At 37.7% G+C, this 22,879-nt stretch overlaps 1 protein-coding gene across 1 annotated transcript in view; it reads left to right on the top strand.

Moving 5' to 3' along the window:
- The first annotated feature begins 359 nt into the window (after positions 1-359).
- The window catches only part of POSH (SH3 domain containing ring finger posh), a 34,587-nt gene continuing 12,067 nt past the window's right edge, over positions 360-22,879 (top strand). The window contains 17 exon segments of the mRNA XM_019044356.2: positions 360-648; positions 2,013-2,360; positions 3,969-4,116; positions 5,069-5,133; positions 5,890-6,004; positions 7,372-7,467; positions 8,200-8,336; positions 9,282-9,436; positions 12,875-12,924; positions 12,926-13,119; positions 13,641-13,719; positions 14,150-14,244; positions 15,939-16,106; positions 17,611-17,741; positions 18,445-18,588; positions 19,179-19,300; positions 20,069-20,232. Coding sequence (XP_018899901.2) covers positions 2,068-2,360; positions 3,969-4,116; positions 5,069-5,133; positions 5,890-6,004; positions 7,372-7,467; positions 8,200-8,336; positions 9,282-9,436; positions 12,875-12,924; positions 12,926-13,119; positions 13,641-13,719; positions 14,150-14,244; positions 15,939-16,106; positions 17,611-17,741; positions 18,445-18,588; positions 19,179-19,300; positions 20,069-20,232 — 2,156 coding nt within the window. The 5' untranslated portion in view covers positions 360-648; positions 2,013-2,067.

Genomic DNA, 22,879 nt, shown 5'->3' with positions numbered 1-22,879 from the left:
AGCAAAAGCTATGCGGAAAGTTCAAAAATCCGATGTGAACTAGTAGAGTTCGTGGGCTTGCGCGGAGCTGTCAGGTGGAATGTTTAAAATCGGCAGGAAATTCGTTTGATCAGTGTGATCTTGTGTGTTTCTAATCCATAGGTTTTGTCATTCGCTCCGTTAGCGTATACTTACATTTAAGTGAGAAGTTCGAAAAAGCTTCGCTCAGAATATCATTAACTGGATACAGTGATCAATGTTATGATGAAATAAAAAAAATCGTTTGAACTAATCAAGCGAATCACAAAAGAATGCGAATGAATGAACAATACACAATGCGGCAACAGTGGCCAATTCATCGAATCACGAATCGGATACTAGAGTGCGGTGTGGTCCGTTGTAAAGCTAACTGCACTGCAAGTGCATTGCATTCGTGATAGTCATAAGTTGCTATGTCGTTTTTCTGTAAAAATCAACTTAGTTTAGTTTTTAGTGTATCTTTCGTTGTTTATAGTGCGATTCGCATTGTTCCTCGAAATCCCTCGCAATCTTAGTGCCGTGTTTTTCTGTTGGAGCAATTCAAAAAGTAAGATGTTACTAGGCAACTCATACCACACAAGAAGGCAGGCGTAACCAGTCCGTTTCCTGCCTTTGTTGTTACTAACCCAAGTAAGATTTCTGAATAATTTGTATACTTCATTCAAATATATTCAGTCCTTTTCGTCGCTCAATTAACTGGACACTTTGCAATCCGTTTGAAAATTGCTTGCCTCTAATTTGACCGTAATCCTGTGGGCAGTTTGTCCAAGTGAGGTTAGCTTTCAAAGGTTCAAAGGACATGGCCGAAAGTGATTACGATTCTCGTTTGATAATCCGCCCAACTCTGTACTTTGATCCTTTGAATCTTCCTCCTGAAATAAATAGCTACATACCTATTTGAAGTAGAGATTATAATATTAGCAGTTCATCAGCATCGGTTTCGGGCATGGGGCTTAGAATTACGCTTCGCTTTGAATGCTCTTCTCTGTTGATGTGTGTTTGGAGGCACAATCTAACACCGAGCACTTAACTTGGATTCCGTTAACCACTGTGACTGTTATTTTATTTGTGATTCAAACTACCCAGCTATAATGTATGACTGTCCTTTTTTGTGCCAAATCTATCTGCCATAAGGATAGTGATTTTAAGTATTTAATACTCCCCGCTCACTCAGCCTAGCCCCTTTTCTCAGAAATCACCGTCTGAGATCCTTCTCTATCTCTTTCTAAGACTCTCTGAGGATATTTGTAGTCTAGTCAATGCTAAATGTAATATTGATACTTAGCTCCTCCCTGTTAAATAGCAGCTAATTTAATCAGGCTCTTTACGTTTTTGATAGATTTAAATTTAATTGAAAACAGATTTGAACCGAAGTCTTTTTTACTTTTGAAATCCATGTATTCCTGTGGAAAGCAGTTCATAAGCAATGGTTTGGTGATGCCTAGATGTCTGAAGAGCTCATGTGTTTGTGTACCTTACTGCCATTGATCTACATATCGTCACCTTCCGCCAAAGGATCACAAGTGCCATGCAACGTTTAAAAATTTCCGCCGCCATTTTATTTTTTACTGAGAAATTGGTCAACGAAGCTGTCCGCAAATTTCGCTGAATTTTTTTTTGCTGCCGATGAAATTCAGTGAAATTTTCAAACAGATTCAACCAACAATTTCTCTGCGAAAAAATAATATGGTGGCGTAAATTTTGAAACGTCTCATGGCGCTAGTGATACTTTGGCCGGCAGGTGAAGATATTATGCTTTCATTTCGCCATGTTGAATTATCGGGTAATTTTGAGTTCAACCCTCAAATTCTTATCAGAGGAAAATCTTCTGGAAATCTTTGCTTGAAATGATCTAGTCAACATTTAACTTGCACTGAGGCAATTCAAGTAACCGAACCTTACCTTTGCAAACTAAGAATTTCATCAGTAATTGAGATAGATTTTCATTTTCTTCGTCCCTATTTTTTCCTCTAATTTTGTAAATCCTGTTGCAGACACTCCATCTCAAAAATGAGACTGAACAAGATCCATCTTGCAGTGCTGTGAGCAATGGACGAGTGCACGCTCAATGACCTTCTTGAGTGTTCAGTCTGCCTGGAGCGGCTGGACACATCAAGCAAGGTACTCCCTTGCCAGCACACATTTTGTCGAAAATGCCTGGAAGAGATATATTCATCTCACAAGGAGTTGCGATGCCCGGAGTGCCGAGTCTTAGTGGACTGCAAGATCGAGGAGTTGCCACCCAATGTTTTACTCATGCGAATTCTCGAGGGCATGAAAAATGCCAATGGTACACGACCGAAGCGAAATTCTCTCGGGCCGTCCACACCCACAAATCACAGGTAAGTAACAAATATTCTTATTATAGTCGAAGAAAATTCTACTATATCTTGTGCCTATGAGCTCTTAAGTTTGCTTCCATTCAATTATGTAGTTTGCAAAGAAGATCTGACAGTGATCCTGTTTAGGGGCAGGAGGAGCCATTCCTGAAATAAAAAACGCTCTAAGGAGGAGGACGGTGGAAGAGAATATTTCGAAAATTTGCTCTTACGTGTTAAGAGATAGTACTCTATGTCACAAGAATGGTAAAAGGAGGAGGGGTAAACAAATCCAAAATTTAGTGTTACATATTTTATGAATGGCCCCTATCAATGAATGTAAAGAAGTCTGTCATTAACTGAAGGTAAAACGTAGAGGTTCTTCAGTTGATGTTCAAACAGTTACGAATAAAAGTTCATTTCTAATGGCATAATAAGTTTTCATTTAATAGAAAGAACCAATTATTATCAATATCAAACTTTGAAAAGAAGCTCCAAGTTATATTCCCTTGTACTTAATATACTATACTGGAAATAAAGTTTAACTTTTACTTTCTTTTCAAATTATTTTTTCTCGTTTTTAAGTACTCAAGGTTAGATCAAAATTACTCCCACATCATGGTTTTCCAAAATGTGACTCAGTTTCTATCTACTTAGTTAAGTTAAGTCGTACACTCAGTTCTTAAGTAAGCCTGTCAAAATAAGTCATATAATTGGTTTAACAAGATACATTACATTAGAAAATTAGTTTTTATGACAAGCTCCTAATGAATTTTCCCTCTTTCAAGGTAAATGGGCCTGTTGCAAACTTTTGCTAGAGCAAAAATAAGAGTTGTTCCTTGTAGATAATGCCTCAAAAATCACGATGAACGCATCGGCAAAGTCTGAAATGCACTCATAACTTCACAATCTGCGTAAGAAATTTGCGTTTTTTTAAGCTTCCCGCTTCAAAAACGATACTACGGCACAGGTGAACATTTTGTTAGAGGAGTCGCTCCATCGTCGGCGATATTCATCATGGCCGACGCTTGCGCGCAGTTCCGCGCGTAATTCGAGGAGAGTTCAAGGTCAATCAATTCGGGGCGTGGAAAATATGAACGTTAACACACCGATTTTTATCTGGTCTAATCCAGTTCAGGTGTTATCTCGTCCCATCAAACGTGTTTTAGCGGATTGGCGTCGGCCATGATGATTATTGCCGACGATGGAACGACTCCTCTACAAAATGTTCACCTGTGCCGTAGTATCGTTTTTGAAGCGGGAAGCTCAAAAAACCGCAAATTTCTTACGCAGACTGTGAAGTTATGAGTGCATTTCAGACTTTGCCGATGCGCTCATCGTGATTTTTGAGGCATTATCTATAAGAAACAACTCTTATTTTGGCTCTAGCAAAAGTTTGCAACAGGCCCATTATTCAATCATTACAATTGAGACGAGTCTCTAACAAGTTTTATTCATTGTTTTGTGAATGATACCCAAAACGTGTCTTTCTTTTAATTTAACTAAAAATGTATCGTTGAACACAAACAAGAAACATGTTCATTATTCTCACAAAACAGATTAAGTTCTTCGATACCTTGTTTTATCTCTTCATCGGATAAAAGAATTAATTGGAGTAAATGTTTGTTTCAGATTTGTCCCGTCAGCAGTTAGTAATAATTCTCTTATTATGACTTCATCGGTACACTCCTCTCCGTCACAACCAATGCAAGCTTCCTCCAAGTTAACTCCGTTTCATGCCTCTTCGGAACAGGCTAGGACGTATGTCAATACAAAACCGGTAAGTCTAATATTCTAGGACAAAGAAAAGCCCTACCTATTTTAGAAAATACTCTTATAAAGTCTTTAAGACATTGTACCGTTGGTTTTCCTATAAAAAGCAAAACTTAGGCAACTTGGAATTTAGTCTTGAAAAGCTGATTTTGGTTAATTTTTTCCGATTCATAATTCTCTTCATGCAGCAATTCCAGTTATCTCCAAAACTTAATATTTGTTGGGTGCTAGCAAGAGATAATCTGTTAGTTTCCTGCTTCAAAAGCTCTGTTGCGTATACTTACAGTTGTGAAATTTCATTAGATGCGAATTTGCCTCTCCTGATCGATTTTTGAAATGTAGTCTAATCTCTGCTACTTTAAGCCTCTGCATTGTGCCAAGCCAGATGCAACATGGCAACAGTATAAAGGCATCCAATCGAAAGTGAATTGGTGTGTGGGAAGTGTATCATTCCAGTCATTAGATGATCTGGAGGACTTGATGATGGACTCAAGTCCCTGTTATTAGCAGCTTTGTGGGAGGTTGCCAATTTTTAAGATTTCCACTGGAAATTTCCTTTGAAAGCCTGTGACTCTGTGTTCTTTAATAAGAGAGGAACTGGAGTGACTGGATGAAATGTAAATTTGCTGGATTAATGGTTAATACTTAATTTGAATGTGGCATTGCATGTTCCGAAATTTCTATTATATATAGCAATTTACCTAAAAGTGGTTTAAAATCAGTGTATCAACAATGGAACTGCAGAAATACATATTTTGGTCTTCTCTAAAAAATATTATGGGAGGAGGGATTATAAAACAAAGAATTTTGCTTCAATTGGTCTAAGATAACCAGTAAAGGCAATATACTTAATGACTTTTAAAATCAAATTGTAAAAACGTTACCAATTAATTAAGCTGAGAAATCATTTTGAGTAAATGTCCCGATTTAAATTTACTCCTATTCCATATATTTTACAGGTTTTATTTTTGCCAAATCAACCCCACGCCCGAGCCATGTACGATTACTCCTCTTCAGAACCTGGGTAAGTTTAAAGTTTACAACTTCAAAAGTTGACATATTTTCTGACAAAAAAGAAAACAATGTATTTTAAAAAAAAATGAGTCTCCTATGATTTTGAACTTATTCAAAGCTCAGGGGTGAAATTTGATGAAGGTGAAAATGGCATAAAATTCGAATGAAGATTCTAAAATTATTCCATTTTCGCTTCTTCTACTTCATGCAGTGAGTTTACAGGGCTAAATACAGTGTAATGTTAGTCACATGAATGTAATTTTTTCCCATGTGGCAGATACATTTTGCCAGCTCGATCTCTGGCATCAGCATTGCAACTCAAGTTCACCCTGAGTTGCGCTAAGGATGCTTTAGATCACACTAATAAAATTTGTGATAGAAAATATTATGAGACTATATCGTGAGTTATATTACTCTGTTTTTTATTTTTAAATTCTTTTGTGGTTCTTCGAACAAAGTCATCGAATTAACATCGCCTCGTTAAGTCTGAATTTAACGCATGATAGCAAATTATGCATGTTTACTATTTTCATGGATTACAATTTCCGTGTTGATTTTCCTGCAACAAAATTGAAAGGGGGAGAATGTTAAAGAGGGTGATGTTTTCAGTTCTGCACCATATAGTAATGGTCTTGCCAAGCTCCAAAGATGTTCAAAATTCTATGAATTAAATAACAAGCAACTTGTCTTTTTACTGCCTAAATTACTGTCTCACTCATCAATTCAGTATTTAAATTGAAATAATGTGTTTCATCGTCTGTTTCAGATATTTAAGCTTCAAGAAAGGAGATGTCATCCTTCTTCGAAAGAAAATTGACTCAGAGTGGTGCCAAGGAGATTGTGGTGGCACCTCTGGTGTTTTTCCTTTAAGTTATGTCAATGTAAGTGGACCTCCTCCATTCGATCTCCTATAAGATATTTTTGAACCACTTATACATCCACAGGGTGTCTGCAGGTCTAGAAAACATGAAATTTTATGAAAAAGTCGGAAAATTTGGAAAATCCTAAAACTTGAAAAAACAATAGCACTATCCTCACAATCAAACCGAGTCGCAGTCTGGGGTCCAGACTCAATGTTCTGAGTGACACTCAGAAAAGGGAAAAGAGGGATAGGTTTCAGTAAAGCCTTGCTAAGTACATTTATTTTATTGAATGATTGTATCTTTAAGAAAAAAGGTTCACGTGTTTCTGTCATGTGCAGCACAATTGGTGCCGAAAACGTTTCATTTTCAGCTCTAGGAGCTTTTTTTTTTTGCTATTAGTCAGGGAATGGGCCTGTTGCAAACTTTTGCTAGAGCAAAAATAAGAGTTGTTTCTTATAGATAATGCCTCAGAAATCACGATGAGCGCATCGGCAAAGTCTGAAATGCACTCATAACTTCACAATCTGCGTAAGAAATTTGCGTTTTTTTAAGCTTCCCGCTTCAAAAACGATACTACGGCACAGGTGAACATTTTGTTAGAGGAGTCGCTCCATCGTCGGCGATATTCATCATGGCCGACACTTGCGCGCAGTTTTGCGTGTAATTTGAGGAGAGTTCAAGGTCAATCAATGCGGGCGTGGAAAACATGAACGTTAAAACACGCCGATTGTTATCTGGTCTAATCCAGTTCAGGTATTATCTCGTCCCATCACACGTGTTTTGGCGGATTGGCGTCGGCCATGATGAGTATTGCCGACGATGGAACGACTCCTCTTACAAAATGTTCACCTGTGCCGTAGTATCGCTTTTGAAGCGGGAAGCTCAAAAAACCGCAAATTTCTTACGCAGACTGTGAAGTTATGAGTGCATTTCAGACTTTGCCAATGCGCTCATCGTGATTTTTGAGGCATTATCTATAAGAAACAACTCTTATTTTTGCTCTAACAAAAGTTTGCAACAGGCCCATTTTGTACATTTTGGTCCCAGGAAAATCTGGAAAAGTCAGGGATTTTTTTCCTACTCATCCAGTTTTAACGTTATTTTACCAAGTTCAAAGACTGAATTCAGCAGTGTACCACTAAGAACTCAGGCATGTAGGTCTTCATATCTTGTAAGAACATCCAAGTTCGTCTAACACAATGATAAAGAGCCTAAGGATAGAATGCAAGTTCCAGCACTTCAATTGTGTGCAACTGTACAATGTTACATTAAGACTCTGCTGCCTTACATGCTAATTAACTCCGTCTTTCAAGTTTTCACAAAAAATATTCTTTTAATTTTTACCTTCTTTTTGTTTTGAAAAAACGTGTTCGTGTTTGTTGCAGGTATTAATACCCTTACCAATGCATAATCCACAGTGTAAAGCTCTCTTTGATTTTCGCCGGAGTGATGATGAAGAAGGCTGTCTAACGTTCAGCAAGGTAATGAATATGCTCAAATTTATCTGTACTCTTTACTCATAAAATATTTATCAAGTGCATTATTTCTCATTATTTTGTCACAAAATTGCAGGAAAAATAGCACATTTTGCGAGATACTGAGATGACAGGCGTGTAATTTCTCAAATATGAGATATCCGCCGGAAGGATTGCGTATCTCATGTGTTATTGAAGTGCATTTTGTGCAATATCTCCTTTTTGTAATAAGCAGAAATGAAGGAAGCAACTCGGATCGAACCCTGGATTAGGTATCTGCTATACCTATTTTCTTCATACGAGTATTTTCATGAATCTTCATTGCCCTTGTTAAGTATAACTTAATTGGTTTTTCTGCGCTTTTTCAAGAAGAAGAATTTTTGTTGAGCACTGCTTTGAAGTTTTTTGGATGTAAGATTTACACTTACAAAAATTGTAGAAATTTGAGAGGGAAGAGGGAAATGAATCATGAGCTTTTATCTGCGACACAAGAATTAAATATGCAAGGCTTTCTATCTCATTTTTACAGAAAATTCAAAATTTGAATTATCATCCGTCTAGAAAAAAATTTTGTTCGTCAACAAAAAAAAAAGAGTTTATTTTTTATATTAGGCCTGTTATTGCAAGTCTCAAATAATTAAGCGTAAAAGTCCACAGTTGAGGTGAACTAGAGCATAAATCATGAATCAAACACACTTAGAATTTCTGTAGTGATAAATCCTTTTTATTTGCTTTCAGGGTGAAGTCATCACTGTGATACGGAGAGTGGATGAGAATTGGGCAGAAGGAAAACTAGGAAGTCGAATCGGAATTTTCCCAATCTCCTTTGTTGAAATGAACTCAGTCGCTCGCTCACTGATGAAACTCTCATCGAAGTAAGTACACTTGAGATTTTTTCATTGTAAAATCCTGGGTTAAACTTTAAGTAAAGACCAACAATTCTATGTTTTTATTTTACTTGCTCCCTCCTCTGGAGGATTATGAGACTTCAAGGACCCCGCATTTAAGTTTCATCCACAAGTAAAAAATGGCTGATCTTGCAATAGATCAAGACAACTGTATAATGAATGAATCTGAGAATGTAGCTTAAAATCATAACATCAAAATAGAACTGTCGCTAAGTGGAGGGTTGTCAAGTGTTGAAAGTAAGGAGATTTCAATGACACAGATTCGCTGGATATAGCTGGCGTTTTTGAATATTTGACACCCCCAGTTTAACCAAGAGGGACTAAACATCTGATAGACACAAACCACACCCTTTTCCTTAATAGGCATATACAAGGTATGAATAAAAGCGCTATGTGACATGTTTTTTCCTGCAAAATTTCACAAGGGAAACAAATCATGCAACACAAAATCTAGGAATAAACTCTGAAAAGATTTAAGTGTTTTCAGTTAACACTGATTAAATAGCAAAAATTCAAATGACATCATTTGTATAATACAACTTCCATTTTATCTGTGTTAAAAATACTCGTCAATATCTCGTTTAGAAGTCGATTTTCGAATTTCTCTTTGTGTAAATCGATGTCTACATGAGATTTCAAAGATAAAACAAAAACCTAAACACAACATAATATTCCTTAAAACATTGATAAACAATTCGATAAAACGTTTGTTTTTTCTATAGTACAGACCTTGTCTACTGTCCTATTTCTGTAAATTGCAACTCTCAATTTGTAATCAGAGTGAAGTAACCTTCAGTGTTTCATACAGAGAGAAAAAATTTGAGAATAAAGCAGTTTTATCGAGAAATTTTGTAGGTTTTAAATAAATCTCGCTATGTCTTTCTACCATTATTAATGAGGTGTTTTTTACAGTGCTCAGCCAGGCCCCTCACGAATAGCCCCTCCGACACCAACCTTCAGAGGATGTGACGCCACTTATCCCAACGGAGACTCACCAAAGTTGGACGCCTCTCATCAATCAGTTTCCGTCACTGTCCGTAGTCCAACAGTCTCATGTATCCCACTCGGTGAGTTTTCTTAACCCTTTGACTCCTACGCCCGACTTAAGTCGTCCTTCGAAAACCGCGCCCACAGCCTACGCCCGACTATAGTCGTTTCGTAACTTCTTTTTGTATTTGCCGCTCTTGAGCGAGTATCGCTTGTCGCAGAGGGTTAAATAGGTAGTGCTATCTGTCGGCAATGAAATGAACTACATGATGGAATAATCGTAAACAAGTTTCGTTGCCGGCGTTCCTCAGCAACACATGATTTTCCTCGCCGAATGTTGTTTACAAATTAGTTGTTGGGTTATGTCTGTAATGCTCACTTTCGGACTGCTTTTATCGCAATTTTTCCGGGTTTTTCGCGGCGGATATTTAGTTTGAGTGTCGGAATGAGTGCTAAAGGTGTCTTGAATGAATCTGAAATCCGGGAACTTGTAACACAGAGTGAATCAGAGAGTGAAAATGAGGATTTTGAACTACCTGTTGAAGATGATGATTCTAGTGGTGATACTGTTTCCATACAAAATTCAGTGGAAAATATTGACGATATAGAAAGTGGTGTAGTGGACCCTGATAATAATGTAGCAGAGAGTGAGCCAGTTCATGAACTCAGTAGTTCAGATGATGAGTTCAACTTCGATACTGCCAATATCAAATGGAAGTCTAAAAAGCGAAGGCCCTCTCCCCATCCATTCACCCAGGTAAATGTCGGATATAATTCCAATTTGACATGTGAAAACAGGGAGCTTGACTTCTTCAAAGAGTTTTTTAATGAAGATCTCATGGTATTGATTGTCACTGAGACAAACAACTTTGTAGATTATGCTGGTGAGGCGATGGGCCGCGTTGGTCGGTATTCTTCCTTCGCTAAGTGGACAGATCTGACTGTGGATGAACTATATTTATTTTTTGGTGTCTGGTTGCTGGTGTCAGTGCATGGATTGAATGATATCCGGGATTGTTGGTCAACCAGGGATATCTTGAATGTACCAATTTTCTCCAAATTGATGTCACGGGACAGATTTCTAGCCATTTTAAAATTTTTACACTTCTCTTCAAACAATGAGCAACCGAAGAATGACCGTATGTATAAAATCCGTGCTCCTTTTGAGAAATTAAGACAGAGCTTCAAAGATCTGTACACTCCCTTCCAGAACCTCAGCATTGATGAGTCACTTTTGTTGTTCAAAGGACGTCTAAGTTTCAAACAGTTCATCAAAACGAAGAGAGCCCGTTTTGGTATCAAATTTTATAAACTTTGCCAGAGTGACAGTGGATATATCTGGGACATAATGTTATACTTAGGTGCTAAGACTGAAATAGCAGATAAGTATCATATTGGCAAAAGTGGGGCTATTGTCACTACTTTATTAGAGCCTCTATTCAAAAAAGGGTATAACGTATTTGTTGACAATTATTATACCAGTCCAACTCTAGCTGTTCTGTTGAGGCAAAAAGGATCTAATATTTGTGGAACTGTCAAAAAAAACAGAAAAGGGATGCCTATTTTCCCACCACTACAAAAAGGAGAAGTTTTTGCTAAGTTTTCAGATGGGATGATGGCTCTAAAATACACTGACAAACGAGATGTGCACATGCTGTCAACAATTGATAAGTTCTCCATGGCCGAGCCCCCTAAGAAAAAAGCGCACATCACTGATACTGTTCTCAAGCCAGTTTGCATTTTGAATTATAACAAAAATATGGGGGGTGTAGATCACACTGACCAACTTTTGAGCAGCACTGAGAGTGTGAGGAGGACCGTCAAATGGTACAAGAAAGTTTTTTTTCATCTCCTGGACAGCTCTATCTTGAACGCACATGTTCTTTTTCAATTAGTGACTAACAAAAAAGTATCTATTTATGAGTACAAACTGAAGATAATTGAGCAGCCATCAAGGACCAAAGAGAAGACCATCAGGTGGAAAACCATCGACAAGTGAAACACCCCTAAGACTACTTGGACGCCACTTTCCAACATTCATTCCGCCTACTGAAAAGAAGATATCCGTCACCCGTAAATGTCTTGTCTGTGCAAATACAAAATTAGGAGTTCAAAAGAGGAGAGAAAGTCGCTATGAGTGTCTTGATTGTAGAGTAACCCTATGTGTTGCACCATGCTTTCAGAAATATCACACCCAACTAAAATTTTGAGGAAACTTTTTCAAGCCTCGGTTGTTGTCTTAGATTTAGTGTTTTTATGAAGTGATTTTTTTTTAATTCAAAGATTGAAATTTTTTACTAAAGCATGTAGAATGCATTTTCGCATGTTTTCTTCTTTGGTGATAGTTTGCCACTTGAGTGATGATAAATAAATAATTTTTCAGAAAAAAAAAGTAAAAAATCTTAAATTTTAGTGTTTTTTGATTATAAAATTTTTTTGGGTGCTGGAAATTAACTTTTGATGACTGATCTTCATTCCTCATACCCTCGGCATGACACACACAAAATTTCAAGCTATTTGGAGGAGAAATAATTGAATGACGGTAAGAAAACTAAAAGCTGTCAATTATGCATGATTTCTCATTCCTAACCTAGGCCAGGGGTGCGCGCTCTGAACCACATACTCAGGAGTCAAAGGGTTAATCATTAAATTACTTTGAAACGTTGCCTGCCAAGTCGGTTGTATTGACCTGCATTGAAGGGCTCTGCCTGTCATTTCTCCGTTTTCCAGTCAATGCGACCGCTTTTTGTTGCTAAGCTCCTGTGAGGTCAGCTCTCATCAGAGCTACATAAACGCTTAGGCTCTTGATCAGCATAGCCCTTGGCGGGAGAAAGCACCACTGAGTCTCTGTTTTTTTGGGGGGGAGGGGGAACTGCTGTGGCGCCAGGGGGAAAGATGAACCCAAAACACCATGCAAAGCAGCAAGTTAACCAAGAATAAATTGTTTCTCTCCACGAATGAAACTGTCCATTGGAATAGAGACATTCGCCCATCAAGATAGGATGGGTGGACAAGTCTAATTTTGATAGAATACTCCGTAGCGTCCTCTAGTTAGGAGCACTTTAGCTCAATTCAGTGTTAAAGGAGGACACGAAGTTACAGTACAATACAGAAATTTGTCCATGAGAATGGCAGATTGAAATTTTACTCCTATCGGGTTCAAGGGCTGATCTTACCCTTAAATCAAACTCCCCCTCAATTCCTGATCAGCAACCCGCACTTGTGAGTAGCAAAATAGAATTGCTAACCAGGAAATGAATCCAAGATCATCCAAGCGAGGGCTAAGCTCTATACCCAGTGCACTTCAGAAACCCAACATTGTGTGATTTTTTGCTGAGTCACTGACTTTGGAATGTTTTAAGTTTCATAATACCAAGGATTTACAGTCGTAAAAACGAGATTTACATTTAGAGCTGTTGAAGCTAACTGTATTTCAACATGATGCTGTTGTTTCATCTTTGAGTCTACTGAATTATTATGAAAAGCCTTGGCTGATTTTTTTGGCTTTTTTTTTGCAGGCAACGCCAACTTCATTGCCTTCCGTGTTGCCCACGCAAGGAGCGTCTGATTTGGCGTCCCCATCATCACCATCCTCCTGTTCCTCAACGACCACGACTCCGAATACCACATCGTCGAACTCTTCCTCACCCAACACATCGCCTTCCTCGAGCGACTCGACCCCAACACATCGATCACCAATCAATAGGCACAGTTTCACTGCATTCTCTTCCCAGCTGACACCCCAGCACTACCCTAATCAAAGGTAAATTTTGGACTGAAATTTAAAATTTAATCAGAAAGTTACTCAAGGAAGCATTGCAGGCTTGAAATTTGTTTCAGTGTTTATAGAAACGTTGTGATTTGTAGAACTGCTTAATAAGTAAGTTTTCTGTTCACATTTTGTGATTGCTCACACCAGGAAAATTCCCAGTCCTATTGTAGCTTTACAGTTGCAGTACTTTGAATTTTAATCTGAAATCAATGGTTACTAACAAGCAACTTGATGTATGTGGAAGACAAAAAAATGCATTTCCAGAAAAACTGCGCAGAGTCTATTTCAACATTACCATAATCGATAATTTTTTAAATTTTATTGTTTTGGTCATAATATTTCCACTTCCCTCGCAAGTAGGGTACTCAATCTAGAATAATATGGACACTTATGTGCTGTGGAAAAACATTTTTTTTCTTTCATGATTAGGTCTTTTTTGTTCAAGATAGAAAAAAAAGTGCATTCTACTATTTGCTTTGAAGGGTACAAACTGTTTTCATTCTTTCTTACAGACATTCTGCTGAAGTTCTTAGAGATCCAGTCAGCTCACCACAAGAAAATGCTTTAGAATTGAGACCGTCAACCCACCAGGTAAATAACACTAATATTTTCTGTCTCTAAACTGAGTAGTAAGATATGTGGAATAATAAACTGTTGAAATTAAAGAGGACTTCAGCTCCTGATTCAGTTTTTGTAAGAATAACGCTCTCCTTTTGTCACATATTTGAAGTTGGACCGCCAGACAGAATGAGGCATCAAGTAGCATAGCACATGTTTCCCTAACAAAATTTTACTTGGAACAAGTTTTCACGGACATTTTCCAAAATTAAATCATAAGTGAAAATTATATAAAGTTAGAGCATAGGAAAATTCTTTCATCCTAAAATGTAGCAAAATCAGTTCAGAGCTCGATTTTACTTTAGTAGACTCTGGTATTTATGTGAGCCTGTTTTAATTTGATTCTTAATTCATAGTTTCAATGCATTGGTGGAATAAAATTAATTTTGACAAATTTTTTCAGACTAATTCTTCAGGACTGAACAGGCATAATAGCCACCGTCATCGCAGATCAACCAGCACAGATGTGGCGCACCATTCATTATTTCTACCTGCTCCGTAAGTTTAAAGCTTTTTCCAAGTTCTTTCCGATAGTGAAATTGAATTCTGCGTGTGAGAGTTCTCATGAATTCAGTAAATTTATGCTACTTTAGCAGGAAACAACAGTGCTGAAGCCGAAAGAATCCTTCATGAAATCGAAAGTGGTCAAGTAGAAGTCAGTTCAAAGGACTACATGCAAAACGGGCCATTTGGGGCTCGGGGCGGATACCTTTGAGACTTGCCCTATTCATTCACCTAACAATGCCCCATCTTTTCCCAAAGTTTCAAGCCCCCCAAAAATTTTGGGGAGACGCGGCGGGGGGTCAAAGTTAAAAACCAGCAAAATTTTCGCGAATTTATTACTCGAAAACCAAGAAGTTTTGGAAAATGCGGTTTAAACGAGCGTATTCAGCGTGACGAGAGCTTTCAGAAAATGTATAACATCATAGGGTTTTGTCAACTTCAGCTCGAATTATCGCCTCCGAAGCGCCGGAACGCTCAAAAAAGACCCCTTATTTTTTCACGTTTGGGCCGATTTAAAAAAAAGCCATTTTTTTATTTTCGTGAAAAACTGATATATTGTTCCTGACTCTCTGTAGCCCCTCTAGCTCTTTACCGCATGCTGGGGAAATGTTTTGGTCGCGAGTTATGAGAGCGGAAAGGAGCGAAGGTCGGGAAAATCGGCTATTTTAAACTGCGCGCGGTGACGGATTAGGAGACATGTGGCAACAATGCGAGGTCGGCAGAGGAGTGTGATTCGCCGAACTGAGTGGGAGGGGACGTTTTCCCTCCGATCAACGCCGCGCGCGCAGTTTAAAATAGCCGATTTTCCCGACCTTCGCTCCTTTCCGCTCTCATAACTCGCGACCAAAACATTTCCCCAGCATGCGGTAAAGAGCTAGAGGGGCTACAGAGAGTCAGGAACAATATATCAGTTTTTCACGAAAATAAAAAAATGGCTTTTTTTTAAATCGGCCCAAACGTGAAAAAATAAGGGGTCTTTTTTGAGCGTTCCGGCGCTTCGGAGGCGATAATTCGAGCTGAAGTTGACAAAACCCTATGATGTTATACATTTTCTGAAAGCTCTCGTCACGCTGAATACGCTCGTTTAAACCGCATTTTCCAAAACTTCTTGGTTTTCGAGTAATAAATTCGCGAAAATTTTGCCGGTTTTTAACTTTGACCCCCGCCGCGTCTCCCCAAAATTTTTGGGGGGCTTGAAACTTTGGGAAAAGGTGAGGCATTGTTAGGTGAATGAATAGGGCAAGTCTCAAAGGTATCCGCCTCGAGCCCCAAATGGCCCGTTTTGCACGTAGTCCTTAAAATGTAAAAGTTTTCTGGGACCAAGAAAAAATTTGCTGCTTCAAAAAATTGTCCTATGCATGTTTGTTGAATTGAAGTTTTATGGCATTCATTTTCATTCTACCTACTCACCGAGGATTACTTTTTCGTAGTGGTCTCTTATTTTTGCCCTATGAGGTTGCAACTTATCATACTCCAAGGAAGAAGTAAGTATGTCAAAATCACACACAAAAAATAAGAAAATAAAAATCGATCTGATATGAGGTTATGTTTACATGGATCGTAGGATTTTAGGATTTGGAGGTAACTCTAATACATTATAAAAGTAGAGTTAAATATCACTCTGTTATAGTTGTTTTGTTGTTTAGACCTCTTGAATTAAAACTATTGACATTCTTGTGTTTTTGTAGGTACATAGCATTGTTTCCTTATAAACCGCAGAAAGAGGATGAACTTGAGCTGCGAAAAGGTAACATGTACACTGTTACTGAAAGGTGTCAAGATGGGTGGTACAAAGGGACGTCAAACCGTACTCAAAAAAGTGGCGTGTTTCCAGGAAATTATGTCGCTCCTGCCAAGTGAGTGTTTGCATGATGTGAAGTCACATAAATTATGAATTTTGTAGAGTTGTAGTGCAATGAGTTAGTTGCGCTGGTCACAGAATCGTTTTTTGATGCTTGATTCCAGTATTTTAGCTAAAAATATTAAAATCCTTCAACTTTCTTCATTCAATATTAACGGAGATTTTGTACTTTGAAAAATTCGGTTTCTGACGTTATCCACCGCGATAGTGAAGCCCTTTGTTTCTTCCTCCTTGTTTTCATCCAAGTTTCATGTCGAGTAACCAGTGCAAATGTGTGTCTCTCTGATTGATGAAAGCAAGGTAGAAGAAACCAAGGGTGTCACTACTGTGGTGGATGACATCGTAAACCAAATGTTTCAAAGTGTGATATCTTGGTTAATATGGAGTGTAGAAAGTTGCTGTTTGGACAGATCTTATCAGTTTTAGCTGATTTACAATGATCAAGCATCAAAACATGATTCTGTGAACAGGGCAACTGATCCGTTGACAAGGACCCTCTCTAAAATTACAGCATGAGCATTTGCAAATGATGTCGATGGCCAAATTGCCGAATATCTTTGTCCATTGGGGTGTTTCAAAATTTCTGCTCTTTCTTTATTTTTTCCAAGAAAAACAAGCCAACTTTATACCCTAAAACTTACACTGAATATTCTGCTGACCGAGGAAAAAAGATTGAGGAAGTCTTCAAGAAATTACGTTGACTACTTTTCTGAGGAGAGAAAAAAATCATGACAGGGGAGGAGGAATATGCAATGTTGCAAACAGAGATTTATGGTTTTGCATTTTAGTCATCAATATAATAACGTATCATTGTTTAAAAAAATGTAGCTTTCTGCCCCTCCAATCAGTGTAAATAGAAAAATACCCCATTTTGAGCTCTTCTGGAATATTTGTCCATTACTCCTCATGTTTTCATTCTTTTACATGAGTAGTGCAAAATTAATTTTAATCCTTCGTTCATGATAAAATCTTTTTTAATTCAATGCGTTCATGCAATCAATTGAATCGATTATTTTCTGTATGGTGCAAGTGCCATGAACATGATTTTGAGACAAATTATTACTTAGCTATAACTGTTCCACCCTTGTTCATTTAAATTTTTATTTTAAACATGGTCTTGCCGCCAGATGCGTCTTGGTATTAGCAAAAATAATCCATTAAAACCCCATTTTTGAAATTTTGGCACTGTCATATTTTAGAAAATAATCAGTTCAATTGATGCGTCTAGATCGTGTAATAAAAAACAGTATTCTAGATGTGTAACTCATTGAACAGTCCCTACACTTTATATTTAACAAATGAGGGCATACAACTAAAAGTGTATTTAATGTGCCAGTGTATTTGATTTTTCTTCAGCTCACTAACCAAAAAAAAAAAGGTGAAGCAGTAGAAATGAAAATTCGCACTATTTTTCAATGTACTTGTCCCGTTGAACCAAATTAAAGGCTACGTCAAATTGTCATGTCTCACACTTTATAAAGTTCACTTTCTCATTTCAGGTCATTACCTGCTTTGCAAGCACAACTGCGAGGGCTTGGTCGGAATCAAGTTGTCGTAACTCCAAGTACAGTTGCACCTCGAACAGGCGTGAGTTATACCAGGACGTCTACCCACAATGGAAAACCACAAGGTAATCCAATCACTCTTGCCACAGGTTTTTAGCTTGTTGTTTTTGTCTTTGGTCTACATCATTTACCCTTTGTTTACCATGGGGCTGTGAAGGGTTCTTATTAGTTGAAAAGCAACCATACGGACATTTTGTGGCTTGATTTTTTTGTGGTATTGTGCGTTAGTCCATTCTCAGCTATTGTTCGTAATTTTAAGACTTTCTTGACATTCAAGTTTCTGGGAGCTCAATAGAGCTAAAATTATTATTGATGAAGTGAATCTGTGAAAGTGAAAAATTCAAACCTGTCTCAAACGAAAAATCCAGCCTTGCTTGGCATTCCTTTTTCTTTAGCAGGGTGTCTAGCATCAGGAATAACCGGTAAATATCAGGAATTTTGGCCGATCAGGAAAATCGGAAAAATTGGACGTTTTATCAGGAATTTTTCTTAGGCGAATCTCCTCAGCGGAGAAAGTCTTACTGTTTTTTGCCTACCGTGCCAGAGTCGAGAAAAATCAGGAAAATATCAGGAATTTTCAAAATGAAAAAATCAGGAATTTTGTATAAATAGTATCAGGAAAAATCAGCAAAATATCAGGATTTTTCAAAAGTAAAAAATACTAGACACCCTGTTTAGTTTGTTAGTTTTTACGTACTTTACCAAAAATGAATAAAAAAATTTGTGGTAACAGCCGCATTTTGAATGAAATTTTTTTTCTGATTTCAGGTTGTAGTGTAATAACATCAACCTCAACTCCACCAGAGTTACCGCCACGGTGCTTGAGTCCAACTCCTCCGACCACTTCCATTCCAACCTTATGGCATTCCGATGCCTCTCACACCCCCCTCACCACTGTATCTTCCTCCTCAGGTAAGTTTTTTATCGTTTCGTGCCAACTGATACTGCTCAAGTACAATGCAGTCAACTCCGCTTAATCAGGACACATCCGTAATGGGAAAGTTTGTCCCAACTGATCAACCGAAAATTCCCTGAAACCATCGAACATAGCAAGAAAATGGTCAATTTTGAGATTGGTCAAGCATTAAAGTAGGAGCGTTCTCTCTACTCGCCACTTCAGAATCTATTCCCGTGACACTGATCCCCTTTATTCCATCGAAGAATATCAAATTTTGAGAGACTTTTTTTTTGCACCATTATTAATTTTAAAAAAATTCCAGTTTAAAAACTCGAAAAATTCCACAATTTCCTCCTTCAGTTTTTAACTTGATTTTGACTGGTTGTTTTGCTTAATCTTTTGTCTGGTGAATCTAATGACTGTGTGATCTGAGGATGAAGCGAAGCTCCAAAACAATTGTCCACCATTAAAATAAAAGAGTGAACTAATGAGTTTTCAAAGTTCGACAACTGGCTTTACCACTTTTAGTTTACAGTTCATTGTTTTTTAAGTAGTTCTATCTCCCTCCATAGAACCTAATGATCTTTGACATTTTATTCTGCAGGCACACCAAAAGTGTCATCGTCCATTGAAAATAACACTTTGGCAGCCAATTCATTGGGTGGCATGGTTGTAATCGGACCTCCTAACTGTTCCATCCTAACATCACCCAAAGCTCTTGATAAGGTAATTATCTTTTCTCCTCTTACTAACGGCAAGAACCTCAGGGTATGCTTTTTCCTTTGAAAGCTCTCTGTGTGCCTATCTGCAAGACTCAGTAAGCACAGATGTTTTCATATTACAAGTGCTCATAGATATCGGCCAACAGCTAAGATCTGATCGTTCAATCAGTTTTGAAAGAACAAGATCCTGTCATTAAAAGCCTATGTGCATTAACCTTTCATAAATTATCGATGTAGAAAGGTTCCTAATAGCTTAACAATGTCCAACTTCTTGAAAATTATTTGAAAAAATCCTGGAAAAAAAAACAAATTTTCAAAGGAAACATGAAGCTCTTGCTAAGTTCAAACAAGCCAATCGTTTTTCATGATCTGCCGTACCTGTCTCATAGAAAAATTAGCAGAGTCATGGGATTTACTGTATTTTTAAATTAAAAAGGAGTAAAAAATCATCCTTTTTACACATGACCCAAGATTTCCCTTACATTCGCCATGGTTTGGGAGATCAGGCATCTTTGCACCCCTGTATGAGCCCAGCTCTTACAGATATCTTGAAAATCGTTGATTGCGTAATCTGTCCTATCGTCTACCTTGCTGCAACTTAAAAAAATGCAGATAATTCGTGTTGTATAACAGTCAGAATCATCTGCCCAATTTTCTCAGTGTGACCACTAACTCTGGACTAATATGATTTTCTGCACAATTAAGCTCTTCTGTCGTGTAATAAATTGCCCAAGTCTGAGTGATTTAATTGGTGTTTGGTTTTGGTCAACAGAGTAAAGGAAAAATGGAAAAGCGAAGCGTGAGCTTAATGAAGCGGTTCACAATAATGAAAAAATCAAAATCACCTCCTCCGATGTCCTACTCAATGGACAATCCTGTATTTGAGGATGGCTCCTCTCCTCCCACTTCTAGTCAGCACCGTCATGTACATGTTAGGTAAGTCTTTGCACGAACAAGTTTATTTAGTTTTGCCTTATGTTTGGTTGTGTTTTTGGCAAGTGTGGTTTGTCGTGTTTTCCGTGTGGTTTGCTATTTGTGTATCTTAAACAAAGGGAATGATCAATATTAACTGAGTTATCAAGAATCTCTTATCCCCAATTTTCTTACTGCACTACAACCAAGAACAGTCCTTTTCCCCATTGTTCGAGGATCTTTGGCATGTCCTTTATCCAGAAATACCACTTTTAAGATTTTATGTTTCATTAGTCAACAGCACCAAAAATTTAATGGATAAATAGAATGCCATGAGCCCATTAATAATGAAACATTAAAGTGTAAAAGCGGTGTTTCCGGATAAAGGACATGCATTTCGTGGTTTCACGAGTGGTGGACAAATGGAATGAAACCAACTGAGCTCAATTCATAGTCTTAGAAAGTGTAAATGAAGTCAAAGGTCCCATTTTTTAGTAAAACATCAGCATGATTATGCCAGATATTGCATAAGAACTAAATGAGGCTGTAATTTATACATTGTATTAAATAGTAAATAAGGCCAAAATCTTAAAGAAGTAACAGTTTCACAACATAGTGTTGGATAAGAGGTCAAGCCATTTTAGCATCATTTTTTCGGTCAAGGAGATTTTTCCCTTTGTAAAAGCATGCATTGCTACCTAATAAAGATGCGTGTAAATAATATGCATTGTTTTTTTTTGACTTGTTAAAAAAAGAAGGAAGAAGAAAATGGCAATGGGTCAGTTGCGCTGATCACAGAATCTTGTTTTGATGCTTGATTCTCGTAGATTAGCTGAAAATAATAAGATCTGTCCAAACCGCAACTTTCTATGTTCAATATTATCCGAGTTATCGCCCTTGAAATGTCAGAATTTTGACGTCATCCTCCGTGGAAATGACACCTTTGGTTTCTTTCTCTTTTGTTTGATAGTGATATAAAGGGCGCAACGCAAAACTTCAACGACGTTAAACATAAACAAACTGAGGTGAACTGACAGGCCGCCTAATCTCTTCGCGGCGAGTGCGTTATCTCATGATGAGAAGATCTTTAAAGTGCGAATCTGTCTGTTTCTTCAGTTTGTTTACGTTTAAAGTCAACGAAGTTTTGTGTTGCACCCTCTGCATCACTGATCAAACCAAAGAGAGAAAAATCATAGGTGGGTAAATTCAAATAAGGGTCAAATTCCAGGTTCAATTTCCTCCCAAAATTTTTTTGTGAATTTTTGGGCAAACCAAACTTTATTTTGACTCTCATTAGGCGTAGACTTAGGAAATATAGCTCGTCGAGCTTAATAGTTATGCTTAAACCCGAATTTCCACCGTCAAGTGTATCACTTCCCAAAATTTGCTCTAATTTTGCCTGATTTCCCAAATTTTCATCTCAGAGGTGACATACAATACTTTTAATTGAAAATTGAACGCAATTGTCATAAAAGCATCGTCGAGCACTAAATTAAAGCATAATTGAAAACATGTAACCCTTTCATATCTCACAGAACCAAAAAAATTCATCCGTCATGAAAGACATCTGGAGCTTATTCTGCTTATCTTTTAGACAGTTCCGTCTTTTTATCAAAATGCCTACTGTCTTCCTTTAACACGAGAAGAAGCTTTTATTTCTTGGAACATTGCAATACAAAATTGATCAAAAACATCGAATTTTAAAACTCCAAGTGGGCGTGTACCCGCTGAAGTAGAGGTAAAGCCAGGAAAAGTTTGAGGAATTGCATTAACATATCAATTACACTGGTCAACGTTTTTTTTTTTTTTTTTTTTTTTTTTTTTTTTTCCGAAGATTTGCCAACGGTTTCGGAGTAGATTTTTGGCGCTGATTCCGAAGATCACTTCCATTTACCTGTATCAGTGCGACTTATCCCGGGAAAGTTCGGAATTTTTCCGGAGAAATCGGAATTTTCCTTAAAAATCTAGCTTTTCCAGCAGAGTCAATCTTCCTGGAGAATCTGTGCACGATGGAAAAAACCTAGGAATTTTTCGATTTCGTAGCCTAAGATACATAAGAAACCATGTATTGCACCCCTATTAAAATTTCCTTTCTTTTCCTAATGCCAAGGTTTTCCGGTCCAGTTTCATTAAAATCAATTAATTAGTTACCGAGATAGTGTTTTAAGCCACGGCCACCACCTTAGATTTTCGAAACTTGGAAATTTGACTAAAATTCGAGTTCCTCATTCAAAAATACCCACGGGTACCAAGTTTTGCGTAAATCGATTGATTAGGTGCTGAAATAGCATTTTAGGCGACGTCCGCCATCTTGGATTTTCGAATTTTGAAAATTCGACGAAAAATTCGAGTTTCCCATTCAAAAATACCCCCGGGTACCTAGTTTCGCGTAAATCGATTGATTAGGCGCTGAGATAGCATTTTAGGTCATGTCCGCCATCTTGGATTTTCGAATTTCGAAAATTCGACTAAAAATTCAAATTTCCCATTGAAAAATACCCCCGGATACCAAGTTTCACTTAAATCGGTCGAAAAGAGCGCCTACAGGGCTTAAACAAACAAGCCTCAGTTGATTAGGCGCTGCGGTAGCATTTTAGGCAATGTCCGCCATCTTGGATTTTAGAATTTTCAAAATTCGACTAAAAATTCGAGTTCCCCATTGAAAAATACC

The sequence above is a fragment of the Bemisia tabaci genome, chromosome 3 (genome assembly GCF_918797505.1).
Source record: "Bemisia tabaci chromosome 3, PGI_BMITA_v3".
NCBI lineage: Eukaryota > Metazoa > Arthropoda > Insecta > Hemiptera > Aleyrodidae > Bemisia > Bemisia tabaci.
This window is presented reverse-complemented; position numbering and strand designations above follow the sequence as displayed.